The sequence below is a fragment of the Oryctolagus cuniculus genome, chromosome X, assembly GCF_964237555.1.
Source record: "Oryctolagus cuniculus chromosome X, mOryCun1.1, whole genome shotgun sequence".
NCBI classification, from domain to species: domain Eukaryota; kingdom Metazoa; phylum Chordata; class Mammalia; order Lagomorpha; family Leporidae; genus Oryctolagus; species Oryctolagus cuniculus.
Genome location: NC_091453.1, coordinates 112041905 through 112056339, shown reverse-complemented (window position 1 = coordinate 112056339; position 14435 = coordinate 112041905). Strand labels below are relative to the sequence as shown.

The 14435-nt window shown below is 43.2% G+C and overlaps 1 protein-coding gene across 1 annotated transcript in view; it reads right to left on the bottom strand.

Moving 5' to 3' along the window:
- HPRT1 (hypoxanthine phosphoribosyltransferase 1) overlaps nt 1-9146 on the bottom strand; it is a 45438-nt gene extending 36292 nt beyond the window's left edge. Inside the window, 1 exon segment of the mRNA NM_001105671.1 lies at nt 8966-9146. Coding sequence (NP_001099141.1) covers nt 8966-8992 — 27 coding nt within the window. The 5' untranslated portion in view covers nt 8993-9146.
- Between the last annotated feature and the right edge of the window lie 5289 nt (nt 9147-14435).

Below are 14435 nucleotides of genomic sequence, written 5' to 3'. Positions count from 1 at the left end.
ATCACACTAAACAAGTAAATTGCTGTACCTCATCCAAATCCATCTCTATACTCAAATCCACCAGCAAAAGCTAATTGATCACTCAAAAAAATCAAACTCCTAGAAGTCTGAGATTATTACAATCAATTCATGAGACCTTAGTACACATTGCAAGACTGTGTTGGATTATAGCTTGGTTGTTTTGGTATGTCCAGTCCCTGATAATACTGATGATGTGGTACCTGTACACCTATACACATCATAGGAAAAGAAGAATATAGCAAAATCATAAAAGCTATAATATTTGGGAGGGGAGTTACACTGATTATATGCCAGTTTTTCTTCAATGAATATGTTACTTTTTAAAAAAATTCAATGGTTTTTCTTATAAATTATCTTTGGCAGTGTGTTTTTATATGTACATAAAAGTATGAAGAAATTTTAAAAGATACACTAAATGAAAAGAAATACACAAACAAAAAACTGACAAAAAGATAAAGGAAAAGAAAAAATGGAAAGAAGGATAGGTAGGTGGGTATGGAAGAATATACAAATGATGGTAAGAACTGGGTACCTGCCACTTTCTACACTTTAATATTTCTTCATCGTCAGTGTAACTTTTATTAACTAATTTAAAATTCCCACTTACCATTATATTCAAGGTTTATTCAAAAATTAAGCTAGAAAGAATTATAATATTCTATATCAGATTATATTTAAGACTAAATAACTTTCAAGCCACATTAAAGAGGCTGATATAAGCTTTAGCTTTTAAAGCATAATTAAATCTTCAGGTATTAGTTAATACCTACTGAACATTTTTTTCAGTTAGCATGGTATTAGCTGCAAGTAGCCTAACTTTCTATGAATCTTTAAAACATGTATTTAAGATTTATATTGAATCCAATTAAATTTTGAAGCTTTTACTCCTCAGAGATTTAAAGTGGATATGTTGTCTCTCTTTCAGTCCTGAAAGCTCCATTTTGAGTTCTCAGATTATGGTTGAGTTTTATGCATTATCAGGTAGGGCAGGTAGTACTGTGCACTAACTACACTGGCCGCCTGTGCACGTGGGCTATGACACTTTGCAGGTCAATAGAGCAGGACATGGCCGTGTGCACTGGTCTTGGTGATGGAGGTGCTGTGCAGTGCTCAGCAGCAGCCCAGAATCAACACTGACTTTTTAAAAAAGCATTACTTTCATAAGAAGAAAAGCGTTCTATCCTAAGAAAAAAAGATTATGCCAGATCTTCTAAGATTAAGTGCTAATGCATCTGTTAAACATCCACATCATACTTATTTCAGAACACATTTACTACGAAAAGAATGGAAACAGGACATCTGAGTCACCTACAGGAGCGTTCCAAGAATACCTTACAATGAGCAAGTACTGTTTCTACAAATTTTATAAATTGAAATTTAATTCAAGTTTTGGGAAAAGATAGACCTTGCTATATCTTATAACATGAAACATAAACATTAATGTTGGCTCATCAGAATATCTTTCTTATCATCAAACAAAAATGAAAATGCACTCTTAAAAATCAAGAAAATTCAGGGTGCCAAAAATGACTTCCCTAAAGCTTACTCACCCCTTCCATCCAGTTACTCATTGTCTCTGCCACAAGCACAAACCAGGACCCACCCAGGACTCTGAAATGCACACTTGCAAAGACTACTGCATTTGTCAAAATGGCTCACGGCCTGCCTACAGGTTCTTCAGGCAGCCTCAGAACTTAAGAGTCTTGTTTGTTTCTATCAAAGCCAGTGTGAATTCTGCCCAGAGTTCATCCTGGACGCTAAGAATCGTCTAGAATTCCTATTTTGGAGTACATCCCTACTTACCCGTTTGTATTCTTGGACTCTAGTTCTGTCAACATACCAAATTAACACTGAATACAAAAAATTTGATTTCCAGCAGAACTAGATTTATATGTCACATTTAATGTCAAAGAGTTTCTCTTTTTAAATTGAATCCTAGGTTTTATTTTGGGTTTTTGGGGAAAATTTATGGTTTGCTATTTGAAGCATAAAAAGCATGTAAACACAATTTCTTCCCAAAAGGCAAAAACAAAAATTCATAAAAATTTTATCAAGTATTTGACACGAATTCACAAGTTTGTTATAATTCATTATACATAAATGAAATGGATTTTATCTGGGTCCCAACTTAAGAAATATATTACTAATTACAGATGGATAGTTGTCAGAACTGGGCATGGAGTACATGTGGATTCATAATGCTGTCGTCTACTTATGGATGTTCAAAATGCATCAAAATTCAAAGTTAAATAAGAAGACATTCATTAAAATAGTGAAAAAGCTTGGCGCCGGCACTGTGGCGCAGCAGGTTAAAGCCCTGGCCTGAAGTGCCAGGATCCCATATGGGCGCCGGTTCTAGTCACAGCTGCTCTTCTTCAGATCCAGCTCTCTGCTATGGCCAGGGATTGCAGTAGAAGATGGCCCAAGTCCTTGGGCTCCTGCACCCACGTGGGAGACCCGGAGGAAGCTACTGGCTCCTGGCTCCTGGCTTCCGATCAGTGCAGTTCCAGCCGTTGCAGCCAATTAGGGAGTTAACCAGTGGATGGAAGACCTCTCTCTGTCTCTACCTCTCTGTAACTCTTTCAAATAAAAAAAATTTTTTTTAAATAGTGAAAAGGCACCAACATCAACTTTCCTGAATTTTATATCTAACAAAAAGTCAAGCCCTCCTAATTCATATTTAGTGATCACATATTAGAATGCTGGGGTAGGTGCTATGGCACAGCACAGGTTAGGGTCCCCCTTGGGATACCCACATCACATATCAGAGTCCCATTTCAAGTTCCAAGTATTCCACTCCCAATCTAGTTTCCTGCTAATGCAGATGATGGCTCAAATGTTTTGGGCCCTGCCATCCACATGGGAAACACAGATGGAGATCTGGGCTTCTGGCTTCAGCCTGACTCAGCCCTGATTATTACAAATATTTGGGGAGTACATGGAAGATATCTATTTCTCTCTCTTTCCCTTTCAAGTACATGAAAATAAATAAACATTAAAATGTTAGAATACCAATTTTAAAAAGGTAAGGACACCATTCAGAATCTGTATTCTTATTACTACTACTCAGATAGTTCTTGGAACTTACCATGTTGTATGGCATGTACTAGAGAGAATTAGATAAAGTTGACAGAACCACCCTCATTGAGCTCACAGTATAGCAGATGGCATGTATATAAACTGCCATAAAAAATACAGGTAAAGTGGTATGGTAGTGTTAAGAAAGAACACAAACTCTGACTCAGAAGCCTCACTTGCACCTGGACCATAAAGCAGATAAAATTCAATAAACAGGAACTTCAGTTGTAATCATTCCGAACAGGTTGAATACCTCTGAGTTACTTAAATTTACTAGTTTAGAAATCTTACTATATCTACTCAGAGCTCTAGAACACAGATCTCAAATCCGAACCTTTATACTTATCAACAAAAAAAGTATGCAGATACTTTTCTACCTTTTGTCTCAAATCAAAATCAATACTTTTGCAATCATAAATTACTGAAATGGGATCAGCATTGTGGAGCAGCAGTGTAAGCTGCCACTCGCAACACTGGCATCCCATATCAGAGTGTTGGAACTCCTCTCATCCAGCTTCCTGCTACTGTGCTTAGCAAACAGTGGAAGATGGCCCAGTGCGTGGGCCCCTGCCACCCATGTGAGAGATCAGAATGGAGTTCCAGGCTCCTGGCTTCAGCCTGGCCCAGCCCTAGGAGTGAACCAGCCCTAGGAGTGAACCAGCCCTCAGGAGTGAACCAGCAGATGGAAGATCTCTGTCTGTCCCTCCCTCTTTCTCTATGGCTGTGCCTTTCAAATAAATTAATAAATGAATCATTTAAGTAATTTTACTTTCCAGTAAAACTGGCTTTGCAAATTCTGAATAATTATGTGTATCACATCTGTAATAATGACTTTCATATATTAAAAAAACTGTGGTTGACACATATTTCTAATTACAAAGGTATATTATCTAAAATCACAGTAAGCGAGGAAATTAATCTGAGCTAAAACAACACTTGCAACATCAATACATCACCTGTGACTAGGACTGCTTCAGTCCCAACAAGACTAAATAGAAATGAGTCATAAAAACAGCTGTGAATAAAGATATACAACAGATTAAAAAAAAAGGTATTTGATCTCATTCCCAGTAACAAACATTTGCAGGCTTTGAGAATGGGCAGAAATCACTAGGTGATATACTTTTTATCTTTTATATTCAGATGCAGTAAATTGTCAAAAAACATCAAAGTAGATAATATGCCACCCCCTTGGGATAATTTGTGATAACTCAGGATATCATAAAAGCAAAATGACGAATTATTGATGAAGATATTCCTAAATATGAAAACATGCCAGTATTACGTGCGTCTTCCTATTTTGTATCAGTCTCAGAAGTACATATAAAGCTTGCTTGCTTCCTTTTCTAAGAGTTAAAGCTATTATAAGAATTAAAACAGGGGCTGGCACTGTAGCGCAGAGGGTTAACGCCCCAGCCTGAAGCGCCAGCATCCCATATGGGTGCCAGTTCCAGACCTGGCTGCTCCACTTCCAATCCAGCTCTCTGCTATGGCCTGGGAAAGCAGTAGAAGATGGCCCAAGTCCTTGGGCCCCTGCACCCACGTGGGAGACCCAGAAGAAGCTCCTGGCTCCTGGCTTTGGATCACTGCAGCTCTGGCCGTTGCGGCCAATTAGGGAGTGAAACATCAGATGGAAGACCTCTCTCTCTGCCTCTCCTCTCTCTGTGTAACTCTGACTTTCAAATAAATTAATTAATTAAAAAAAAGAATTAAAACAAGCATTCTCGACTACTCAACACAGGGATAAATTTATCACCCAAAGCCGGCGCCGCGGCTCACTAGGCTAATCCTCCGCCTAGCGGCGCCGGCACACCGGGTTCTAGTCCCGGTCGGGGCGCCGGATTCTGTCCCGGTTGCCCCTCTTCCAGGCCAGCCCTCTGCTGTGGCCAGGGAGTGCAGTGGAGGATGGCCCAGGTGCTTGGGCCCTGCACCCCATGGGAGACCAGGAAAAGCACCTGGCTCCTGGCTCCTGCCATCGGATCAGCGCGGTGCGCCGGCCGCAGCGCGCCGGCCGCGGCGGCCATTGGAGGGTGAACCAACGGCAAAGGAAGACCTTTCTCTCTGTCTCTCTCTCTCACTGTCCACTCTGCCTGTCAAAAAAAAAAAAAAAAAAAAAAAAAAAAAATTTATCACCCATTCTAGGCAAATGGGCACGTAATGCTATATGTGCAAGGATGTCAATTCACCCAACACTACCATCTTTCCTCTGTTATCGCGTACAGTGGAATAACAGGCATGTTTACTTTGGACAGAAAAAAATTGTATCAGAAGCATAACACTGAATAGCTCCATGGTAATTTGAAGCATTTGTCTGAATTCTTATTATTTTTGCAAATTATTATTGTAAATGTTATTAATCTGGTAGCCACTGGGAGGAAATTAAGAATTGAGTGTCAATATTGATGCTAATGGTGGTGACTTACACTTTTACAGCACATAAATCTTACTGAATCCACACAATATAAAATTACAGAAAATGTACACTAGCACACTTTAGCATCTCTTTACTACCAGGGCGAGTAATAACATGGTCCAGTTACTGCCTAAGGAACTCCAGAAAACTGACAGAAAACTCCAAGACACCTCTTCTATGCTGATCTCCTTGGTCCTTTTCCTACTTTTCACAATACCCAGAAACAAACAATGATCAGAAAACAAATAGGATGAGTCTTTAGTATGTCTGCCACAGTACTTCACACAGAAAGCAAAAACAAAACAAAACCAAAAACTGCAAACTGAATCGCTCCATTTCTTAGTGGTTACAAGAATAATTTTGGTCTATACCTACAGACTATCAGTTTAAACTGTTGATATCAATGATATGGGCATGAACCCCCCAAAAATGCATCATTTTGTCAATTCTGTAAAAAATATTGGTGGGCTAAGATTTAAGTTCTATTAGTACAGGATTACATGTCCAGCACTACCATCCTGATATTTAGAAGACATTATACCCACATAAAGAACGTCTGATGTTTCACATTAACTGCAAAAATCCAGAAGCTTTTTCTTAGTTCAAATGAGTCCATGTTTACTCTGGCAGTTTCAAATGATAGTTACAAAGCAGCATGAGTTTTATCAGGCAGATCTAGGGGTCAATTTCATCTATGTGCTCATGGGCAAGTTAAAATTACTTCACCTAACTGCCTCCAAGGTCGTACTAGGTTTATCTACCTAATAGGGTACCGGTTAAGCAACTTTAGGGCATTTACATTAGATAATCTCTGCAAAATATTTATCTCGATGCCTAAGACATAGGAAATATCTGATAAACATCTACTACTGTCACTACTAACTTCAAAATTTAGAAGCAGTTAGGAGCAGAATCTGGGGGCAGATAAATTAGGTTCAAATCCTAGCATTGTGGGAAGATCATGGGCAATTTACTTAACCTTTGAGTTGTACACTTTTTCAAAAAAGATCAAGTCAGTTAATGCATGTGAAGAGCTTACAACAGTAATTAGCACAAAGTAAGCACTTTTTAGGTGTTATTGCTAACACTTTAGGTGGAAGAAAAAAATTTTTAAAGGAACAGGAACTTGCTAACTAAAATCATAATATATTTATGTTGAAAGAAAACTGCCAGGGGCCAACGCTGTGGCATAGTAGGTAATGCCACTGCCTGCAGTGCCAGCATCCCATACAGGTGCTGGTTCAAGTCCCGGCTGCTCCACTTCCAATACGGCTCTCTGCTATGGCCTGGGAAAGCAGTAGAACATGCGTGGGAGACCCAGAAGAAGTTCTTGACTCCTGGCTTTGGATCAGCACAGCTCCAGCCGATGTGACCATCTGGGGAGTGAACCAGCGGATGGAAGATCTCGCTCTCTCTGCCTCTCCTCTCTCTGTGTAACTCTGACTTTCAAATAAATAAATAAATCTTTAAAAAAAATATTGTTGTCGGCCAGCGCTGTGGCTCACTTGGCTAATCCTCCGCCTGCGGCGCTGGCACCCTGGGTTCTAGTCCCAGTTGGAGCGCCAGATTCTGTCCCGGTTGCTCCTCTTCCAGTCCAGCTCTCTGCTGTGGCCTGGGAGGGCAGTGGAGGATGGCCCAAGTCCTTGGGCCCTGCACCCGCATGGGAGACCAGGAGAGGCACCTGGCTCCTGGCTTCGGATAGGCACAGCGCACCGGCCGTGGCGGCCATTTGGGGGAGTGAACCAACAGAAAAAGGAAGACCTTTCTCTCTGCCTCTCTTTCTCACTAACTCTGCCTGCCAAAAAAAGAAAAAGAAAAAGAAAAAAAAATACTGTTGTCAAAAAACAAGAAAACTGCCAGTGCTAGCAATAATAATTACTTCACTGTATAATGGGACAGGCATCATATCCCAAAGCTAAAAGCATCTATCTAACTGCCTAATGCAACAGCCATTAGCATTTTTGAGTACCTACTTTTAGTAAACCATTTAAATGCACAGGCTCTTTAGAGATTTAGGTTTGAGTCAGAGATCTTTCTCTTACTGAGTGACCTAGCATATGTCTGTAACCCCTCTGAGGCATCAAAGATATAAAATGATGATATAAAATGGTAATAATCAGAGCGCTGTTAGAGCTGTCACAGTGATAGCCATCATTACTATTCCCAAGAAGGGGCCATGCAAGGGTTGTTTACTCACATAAACTGTTCATAATCCTTTCAGTAACACCCCAAAGTAGCCAGCACCTCAGATGTACCTAAGAAAATTCAAGCCTGGAGAGGTGAAGTCAGTTGCCCAAGGCCACAGAGCTAGTAAATATCCCCAAAGCCACAACGCCTTAAGCCTGACTCCACCTTAAGCCACAACCCCTAACATGAAATGCAATCCTGTCTTCCTTAGGGCTCAAGAGGTTAATTATTTAATTTATTCATTCTACACACCACTGCTGAAAACTTCCTACAAGCCAGACACTTGCGATGGGGCTGGAGTTAACACCGGTGACTCCTGCCCTAGCAAAGTTTTCCTGAGAGAGGCCATCAACACGTAATCAGGCGAGTGCTAAGACAATAAGCATAATAAAGCGGGTTGAGGCATTGAACTGGCAGGGGGCGGGACGTTTTTAGCAAGCAAGGATCAGAGAGGTTGGGGAGCAGGAACAACAGCTTGGCTAGCTCCAGAAACAGAACCAATGAGGGTGGAGATAAGACACCAAGGCTGCTGGTGGGAGGAACGTCCTTGAAGGTAAGGACCACATTCGCCAATTTTTCTTGTCCGCAGTGTCGGAACGCACGGGACAGGGATCCAATCTTATCTCAGTTCAAGGCCCAGCTACCTCGGGCCGTGGGAAACTGACCTGCCTTTTTCACCCGTGTCCTCGCGGGTGAAACAGGCCTGGTTGCCACTGCGGGAGCTGCGGTGAGGACTCAAGAAGGGACTGCGCATTCCCACAAACATGAATTATAGCATCTGCAGAAGTCCATGCAAAGCCCAGTGCCCACATGCTGGCCCAATAGGCCAGCACGCAGAGGTGCCCTGAGGACCTCGGCACCAGCTCCAAACTTCCAGAGGAGGGCCTCTCAGAGGACGGCCCCCACACCCGCACCCCGCGCCGGCACTGCCCAATCGGCCCCTCCCCACGGCACGCTCGCGGGCGGCACATGTCAACCACAACGCCATTTCCACCTTCCCTACCCACACGCAGCCCTCTCGGCCAGGGCTCTCCCCAGGCGGGACCCACTCCGAACCCCGCCATTCCTTCTTCCCTGTCGCTCTCGGGTGACATAAAGCCCAACGGGAGAACCTGTGAGCGCCCCCGCCCCCGGGGTTCCCCGGGCCACCCTGGCCCCAGAGCGCACCGCGGGCCCCGCGCCCCAGGGCCCAGCCGCCGCCGCCGCTGCCCTGCCGCCGGCCGCGTGGGCCAGGGCCTGGAGGGGCTAGCGAGCCAAGCTACTCACCACAACGCTGGGGCTGCGAGTCGCCATAACGGGGCCGGCCGGCGAGCGGGCTGACGGGCGGCGGGCAGAGGAGGAGGAAGCCGGCAGCGGAGCAGAGGAGGAGGCGGAGGCGCAGTAGGAGGCGGCGCCGCGCGGGAAAGCCGAGAGGCTCGCTCGGGCTCTCTTCGCGGCTGCAGCAGCCGTTCAGCGCCGAGAGCAGGCCCCGCCCTCGCCCCGCCTCCGTCGGCGCCGCCCGCGCGCTCGCCGGCGTGCGTCCGCCGCGGTTACAGGTTTCCACGCTCGCGAGGTGACCGTGGGAATTTTCTTCCGGAAGAAACGGAGACCACCTGCGCAGTTTATCCGTCTGCCTCAGTCTCCCGTGCAGACGAGTCCCCAAATTCCCAAACCGACCACCGCCGGCGTTTCCTCCTAGTGGCCCTAAACTGCGTGCCAGCTCTTCGGGTTCCATCACCACGTGGCTCCCTGAAACAGACGTCCCCTTCCAGAGACCTTGCGCTACAGTGCGGCTTCCATTTTTTTTCCCGGACCGACTGTGGCCCATTTCTTTAAAAAGCCCTTAACTGGTTGTAAGGCTTGAGACCTACAGCCTCAAAGTCAGCCAGATCAGGGTAAGAATCCGAAAGGAACGCTTACGTGCTGTGTAACCTTGTGCAAATCAGACTCCAAGCCTCTTTTTACCTGAGTAAAATGACTATATTGACAGTATATTAACAGGATCATTCTGAGGATTCAAGGAGTGTGTATGTGTGTGTGTGTGTGAGAGAGAGAGAGAGAGAGAGAGAGAGATTTTCAGTACTTAGGACAGTAAAACAATCGGTAAATGGGAACTGTTGCTATTACTGATCTTTATGTCTCCGCAATCTCCTCTATGGTACTGGGGAAAAACTCTACTTATTCTCTACTTACTCTCTAAATAATTGGTCAAGTCAACAAGCAACAGTTGTTCCAGCTATGCTAGTCCTAATGTACTCCTCTGTATAGCTCCAGCATCCACTACAGCACCCAGTGCCCAGTCAGTGGGCTCCCTCTTAATGAAGGATACTGGGGGACACGCGGGGTATATTGTGGTAGGACATCTGTGAAACTGGGAAGTCGTTGCACATGTCTGAACCTCGGTCTCCTCATGTACAAGATAAGAATAATAATTCCTCCTGTAACGGTGTGATCATAAGCAGATAGCTAGAAATGAACAGAGCACCAAATGTCTCAGAGAGTCCCGAGGCTTTTCCATATCCTACCAACTCAAAAACCCCTGGGTTTGGGGGCCGACGTTTTGGCACAGTGGGCTAAGCTGCCAACTGCAATGCCAGGGTGTTGGTTCAAGTCCTGGATGCTCTGCTTTCCATCTAGCTTCCTGCTAATGCACCTGGGAAGGCAAGGTGCATTTGGGCCCCTCCCACCCATGTGAGAGAGCAGGATGGAGTTCCTGGCTCCTGGCTTGGGCCTGGCCCAGACCTGGCTGATGTGGCCATTTGAGGAGTGAGCTGTATTTTCTCCTTTTCTCTCTTTCTCTTGCTCTCTCAAATAAATAAATAGAAAAACACCCATCAGGTTGGCAAATGCCCCAGGAAAGGCAGCCTCTTTGATAGCATCATTGTGGGTGCCGTTGTGACCACCTGGAAAATCGCTGTGACAAATTGGAAAGCTCCCCCAGTTATATGATAGAAATAAAGGAAAAACCTTCTCAAACCCTCAAGGCAGTTGCTCTTCCCAAAGCTGTCCATTCTCTGAATCTTGAGAGTGTACTTACGCATACAATTGAGCTTGCTTGCTCAGGTCAACTGTGACACGTCCTAGAATTCTTATCTGCAATGGCATCAAGAACCTGGATGTATTACCCACTAACAGCTTTCTTGGAGAGCCAGCCAGGAGCAGGAGAGTTGGTAAGTGATAGCTTCTCACCCTCTTTGTGTTGGAGAGGCTGCTGTGCTGGGCACCTTAAAGTCTGTAGCCTTTCTATCTTCTCACAAGCCATACTCACTCCAGACTGGGTACCATGGCTCTCCCATTCTCGGGATGACCAGGGGCTCTCTCTGCATCATGCAGATGCAAGTGGTCCCAATTGCAACCTGATGGCTGTCTCAAAAGAGCAGGCAGGATTTACAATCAGTGCCGTGTAGTAGGCTAACCAAAGAGGTTTTTTTTTGTTTAAACAGATTTCATGTATTTCATATATACAGATTTAGGAGCATAGTGATGCTTCCCAACTTTACCCTCCCCCTTCTCCCTTCCCCCCTCCCATCCTTCCTCCTCCTTCCTCTCTTATTCCCTTACCTTTTACAATGATCTACTTTCAGTTTACTTTATTAGAGGCTTACTTTCATCTTCCCTTTATGATGCTATCGTGTCTAGCATCTGTTTTCTGCCAACAAAGGTTCATTATGAGAATCATAAGTCATTTAATTAAAGCACCTAGCACACAGAGTACTTGCCAATTAAATAGTAGCTGTTATAATTTCAGCATGTATGACTGTGTGAAGTGAACATTTGTAAGTTTCTTTGTCTTATCTATCAATCATGGATAGGCAACAGGCTAAAATGGAAAAGGCACTTGTGCACTTTGGACTGAAAAAGATCTGAGTTCAAATCCTAAATTCAAAACCAAGTAGCATTATGACTTTGGTAAGATTTTGATCTCTCTGTATCTCAGTTAGCTTATATGTCAAATAATTTCTCACAAGTGCTGGTGAATGTTAAACAAAATAATGCATGCAAAAGTGCCTAGGATAGTGCTTGGAGTAATACATAATACCAATGCTATGTGTGCCATAATTTTACCTTAAACAGTTCTCTGGTATACTTGTCCTTCTAGCCTGAAAGACTTCTCATCCATCCTCTTGTTGTTAAGCGTTTGGGCAGTTTCCAGGTTTGAGGCTATTACATATAGCACTGTTATGAACGTTTTAAATATTTCCTTTGGTGAATGTATGAAGACATATTTCATAAAGACTTTGAAATTCATGTTAGCGCTTTTTCATTGTTTGCTCCTTTAACAAACATTGTGCTCTACCTGGAAGCTAATTCAGAAAATATCTTATTATATATTCAGTCCCTGACACCTGTAGACTCAGCTACCCATGTTTGTTTCTAAATTAAGTATTCAAGCTAATTTCTAAATTAAGTATCCATCCATACTACTTTGTGGTAGTTTCTTCTTAGAACCATTAAGATACTAATTACTTATTACCAATACTTTAGTATTTGTGTGCTGCTAATCTGATTACAAAATGATTCTATGTGTAACATCTTCTACCTAAGGCTCAATGGGTTGTTTTCAAATACTAGGTTATTACTCATGAAAAATTAGCAGGTCCCAGTAGCTCAGCAGCCGGGAGATGTGGGAGTGGCCAAGCAGCCCAACTTCGTGAAGGCTCTTGGGCCACTGGCAACTGGCATGTGCCCTCCTCACTGCCAAGATGCCTGAGAGGAGGTCAGCTCTGTCGAAGCGCCAGTAGCGAAGGAAGAACCTAAGAGGAGAAGTTGTTGGCAGAACTCGCTCCTGCAAAAGTGGAAACGAAGCCAAAAAAGGAAGTAGGGAAGCATAAGTCATCAGACAAAAAAGTGCAAACCATAGGAAAAACAGACCAAGGTGGCTAACCAAGAAACTAAAGATTTTCCACAGAAACTGGAGAAACTAAAATTGAGGGGAGTCCATCCTCTGAGGAAGCAGAAGAGAAAGAAGCCAAGTCTGATTAATATCACACATGTCTTATCAGTGGTCCATGTCCCCCTTCTTGTACAATTCTGATGAGTATTTTTACCAATTATTTTATAAATCAAATATTTTTCGTAGCTCTAGAAACTTTTTTTAAAGATTTACATTATTTAATTAAAATGCAGAGTTAGGGAGAGCAAGAGATCTTCCATTCACTGGTTCACTGCACAAATAGCCTCAACAGTCAAGGCTGGGCCATGCCGAAACCGGGAGCCTGGAACGCTATCCAGGTCTCCCACGTGGGTGCAGGGACCCTAAGCACTTAGGCCATCTTCCACTGCTTTCCCAGGCAGTCTAGCAGGAAGCTGCAGTGGGAAGTAGAGCAGCTGGAACTGGAACCGGCGCTCATATGGGATGCCAGCATAGCAGGATGTAACTTAACCTGCTACCCCACAAAACCAGACTCTAGAAACATTTTTAAGGAGGGAATCCCACTTCATGTCATTTTTAAGTGTAAGTTATTTTTTAAGACATGAAGTGTTTTTCTTGTTGTCTGTTTTTTGTACAACCAGAAAATAGTGGGATGTTGAATTATGGGAGGTTTTGACTTTCTTGGATGTCAGCTTAACATTCCATGGGCTGGTGGAAGGGGAGGTTATACTCTACAATACAATGCATACTAAATGGTAATTTGGGTCACCAAACATTTTCAATTACTTCTACTCCTGTGTTGTTTAGGAAAATTGTTTCCTAGAAACCATCCTTGTTGCCCTGTCAGAACCTTGTAGACTCTATAACATCTTTGGTTGTGGTTATCCAGTTTTTATAACAATTTTGTTAATGTACTGTCAAAATTGAAAATTTGAGTATGCAGTATATGTGATATTACATTGTGAATCGGTGGGATTTATGTAACAGCTTCTCAACATTTGAAGATCCTGGTACATGATATCCATTGATTAAGTCCCAAGTTTTCAATTCTGCAAATATTTCAAAGACATCATACTTATTTCAAAGTTCTAAGTTTATCTGTGTCCTATATATAGAGATGGTGGGACATATGGGTTTAAATATTTTGCCTCCAAATTTGAAACTGGAAAGTCACTGGAATAACTTTAAAAACAATGATGGCCGGCGCCGCGGCTCAATAGGCTAATCCTCCGCCTAGCGGCGCCGGCACACCGGGTTCTAGTCCCGGTCGGGGTGCTGGATTCTGTCCCGCTTGCCCCTCTTCCAGGCCAGCTCTCTGCTGTGGCCCAGGAGTGTAGTGGAGGATGGCCCAAGTGCTTGGGCCCTGCACCCCATGGGAGACCAGGATAAGCACCTGGCTCCTGCCATTGGATCAGCACAGTGCGCCAGCCACGGCGGCCATTGGAGGGTGAACCAACGGCAAAGGAAGACCTTACTCTCTGTCTCTCTCTCTCACTGTCCACTCTGCCTGTCAAAAATAAATAAATAAATAAAGTCTAATAAATAAGGACCAGAACTCTGCCCAGAAATTTGGATTTGCTCAATATCAAGCTCTTCTTTCAATATATTTATCAGAAAGTGATCTTGTTAAGTTGGTAAGGTACTTTAATGTTTTCAATAAAATTTTGTCATAGTTCTTTATAGAATGGTGGGCAAGCAAATTGTATGATCTACACTGTAATATCATGGTGATGAGATGTGGTACATATTCAACACGTTGAGGTCTATATACATATTTGTTGTAGACGAGTAGCCTGTACAAAAATAAATATAGTCCATCTAACTATATATTTCAAGAAGAGACTGTTAAAGATATATTCATAACATATCAAAACAAATAAAGAG